The sequence below is a fragment of the Notothenia coriiceps genome, unplaced genomic scaffold (assembly GCF_000735185.1).
Source record: "Notothenia coriiceps isolate Sejong01 unplaced genomic scaffold, NC01 NC01_scaffold00029595, whole genome shotgun sequence".
Lineage (NCBI taxonomy): Eukaryota > Metazoa > Chordata > Actinopteri > Perciformes > Nototheniidae > Notothenia > Notothenia coriiceps.
The window spans coordinates 1,179-4,324 of NW_011362296.1; the positions used below are offsets into that span (position 1 = coordinate 1,179).

General features: G+C 39.5%; 1 protein-coding gene across 1 annotated transcript in view; it reads right to left on the reverse strand.

The window, feature by feature from the left end:
- Nucleotides 1-290: 290 nt before the first annotated feature.
- The window catches only part of LOC104958975 (PH-interacting protein-like), a gene marked incomplete at its 3' end in the record, with an annotated part of 24,421 nt that continues 21,565 nt past the window's right edge, over nt 291-3,146 (reverse strand). The window contains exon 8 of the mRNA XM_010786820.1: nt 291-512. Within this exon, the coding sequence (XP_010785122.1) occupies nt 291-512 (222 nt within the window). The remainder of the gene's footprint in view (nt 513-3,146) is intronic.

Genomic DNA, 3,146 nt, shown 5'->3' on the forward strand with positions numbered 1-3,146 from the left:
ACGCTGTCTCCTGGTAACTCACTAAAAGAGTGAGTTTTACATTTCAAACTAACTGCAGCAGAATTTCAGTTTGTCATGATCTAAATATTGTTTTAGTGGCTTTTCTCGCTGCAGGCATAATTCCTAAAATAACAACAGCTAGGGCACTACTTTAGTCTAAACTGAGCAGTTTGTTAAAGACAGACATAAAGGGTGGCAGGAATACAAAAATATTATAAGTGGCTTTTAAATTTTCTTTTCAGCTAAATAAATACACACGCACAAACATGAAGTGCTGAGTGTCCTCGTACCTGCAGAGAGGTGATGGAGGCTGCATGTCCCTCCAGAACGGCTAGAGGGGCGCAGGTCTGTAAGCACCACACCCTGATGGTCTTGTCACATGACCCGGCAGCGATCATGGTGTTCTCGTAGCTCACGGCCATGTCTGAGATCTCAGCGGCGTGTCCGCGCAACGTGGCCAGCAGACGCCCGTCATCTGTTCCCCAGATCTTCACCAGGCAGTCATCTGAGCCCTGAGGAAGAGAAGAAGGCAATCAGACTCCAGCAAGGACTAGCATTTTAGTTTGAGAAGTGGCGTGTCTGCCTCGGATTCACTTCTAGTAAGACTAATTAAACATGTCAAGTTTCAAAATACTTTAAATAAATCTGGGCACACTGCAGGCTTCAGACTGTCAGCAGACTGACACATGTGGAATGCAAACAGAAGAGGGAATGAGGGGCTTCAGAAAAAAGAGGTGATTGATCTTCCGTGAGTTAACATGTGACAACGAACAGTTATAGGCACATGATTGTCAGCAGCTCAACTTCTGTCAGTGTATTTCCATCCACTTCTAATTTGAGTATTTACGATATGGTAGAGATTGCCAAATGAGCATGTTACTGTGGTGTCTTGGGATATAGTTTAGTTACCTATAAAGGATATTTGTTGTTGTTGATCTTCATTTATTTATTTCCCTTAATTATGTAGCTGTTCTTAATGCAATCCAGGAAATGGAAATGACACCCTGGTTGGGGCCAATTTTTACATTTTCCCAAACCAATCTTATAATAATGTGAAATCAAGGAACTATCAATATAAGTAGTTGTAGAAATGTTGTTTCTGTTTTTGCAAATTAACTCCTCATATTTTTACTTTTGTTAGGACTTAATTAATGGAAAATAATAAATACATTACCTTAAGTAATGCAAGAACAATTACAGAACACAATTACAGTGCAAGTACAATAAGTTCCAAAATCCTTTTTGTTATTTTATTTTTTAAACTACACCGTGTTCATTATTGAACACATCATGTAAATGTGCTTTATTTATGAAATCAGGTCTCTGCAATCATGCAAATGTTTCCTCACACTCTCCTTTGCATTTGGGCATTCACAATGATGTGGTCACAGTGTGCCGGTAGGCATAATTAATGACATCCAACTTGCTTTTTACAGACAAGTAACAGGTCAAAGAAAACACATTGATTCAGATAGCTCAACTTGTATTTTAAAGGGGCTATATTTTTGATCTGTTTCAGCTTATCGTTTGTGTTTTGTGCCTCTACATTAACATGTTTATATGCTTTAATGTTCAAAAAGCTCTTAATTTTCCTCATACTGCCTGTGCTGCAGCACCTCTTTTCACCCTCTGTCTGAAACCAGAGCCTAGTCTGCTCCGATTGGTTAGCTGGCCGGCTCTGTTGTGATTGGTCAACTCCAAGTACAATCGCGGCATTTCTGGGTCGGGGGTAACTCCCTCTGGAGGGAACTTAAGGATCATAGCCTTTGCAAACCATTCAGATGCACAAACACATATCTGAAACACTATAGGGAATTAAGACCCAGAAATGTACAATAGGGCCTCTTTAATATTATACACTGTGTGTTCTAGCAGTAAGTAGAAGTGCACCAGCAAAGTCCTCTCAGCAATATATTTATTGTCAGTATTAAATTAAGTGGAAGCAAGCTAAGAGAGGTACAATTTCTTCGAAAAAAAGGCAATAATTATAAATAATCCATCATCCATAAAGTCAAGTGTATAATACATCTGGTAGCATAGAGGCAGCTTCTAGCACAGCCTTCAGTCTGGATTGAAAAAGCATGACCCTTAATAAAGACATTGATACAGCCTATAGGGACTCTAACTTCTGGCTGTAATCCAGATTGTAAGGGGTTAAAGAGATTGTGATTCAACATGGAGCCAGAGCCAGAGATTAGTGGCTGGAAATAAATAAGAAACATGTATGGAAAGTGTTATAAATAGAACATTTTAAAAGTGTGATGGCACATTTTCTTAACTGAATGATCAAATATGCATTTCAGACAGAATGGTGTGATCACATTGAGTGAGTTAGAGAACATGCCAACACATCCTTTTATATCTTCAGAGCTTTTGTTTCTACAATAACAGCAGCGGAATGGATCTTTTGGAGAAAACTCCAACCCCCTTCTTTGAATAAATCATAATCAGCAGAGTCGGACTGAAGCTGTTATTTTATGTGATCAAAACAGGGAACACTCCCTTAGCGAGTTAGAAAAGATCTCAAGGACGAATTACGCCAAGACGGACAAAAAACCAGATCTGCCCAGGCGTGAATGCAGCAGCGTCAGAAAAAGACTTTCCTTGTTGCTGTAGATATGAAGTTACGCTAGTATGAACAATGCATATTAGCTGCTCCAATTTGTCCTTCCCAATGTCTGTGATAATGAGCTTCCAGCCATTTCTAAAACGATATTACACAAATCAATGTGGCCAATCGATGGTTAGCTAAACCTTTATTTACTTATGCATTGATCGAGAAATCATCACAGTAAATGTTTACACTGGATATCAATCAATGTGTGTTCCGCTGCAGCACGGTGGAGAGGAAAAATACTTCCAGAAATAAGAAAAGATATAAATAAAAATGATCTTGTGATGAAAGGAGACAGTGAGAGAGAAAAAGGAAAGGGGAAAAGTGAGAGAAACCAAGAGTGAATTTTAATTCTGGCACTTAGCCAACGCCTCAGAGGAAACATTTTCTCCAGTTATGATGAGAAATGGCAAGACGAGGGAGGGAGAGAGGAACAAAGGAGGGGCAGCGCAGGATGAGGGACGGGGGAGAGAAATAGAGAGAGTGTAAGAAAGAGAGATAACAGCAAAAAAAAGACATATCTACCCCCCCC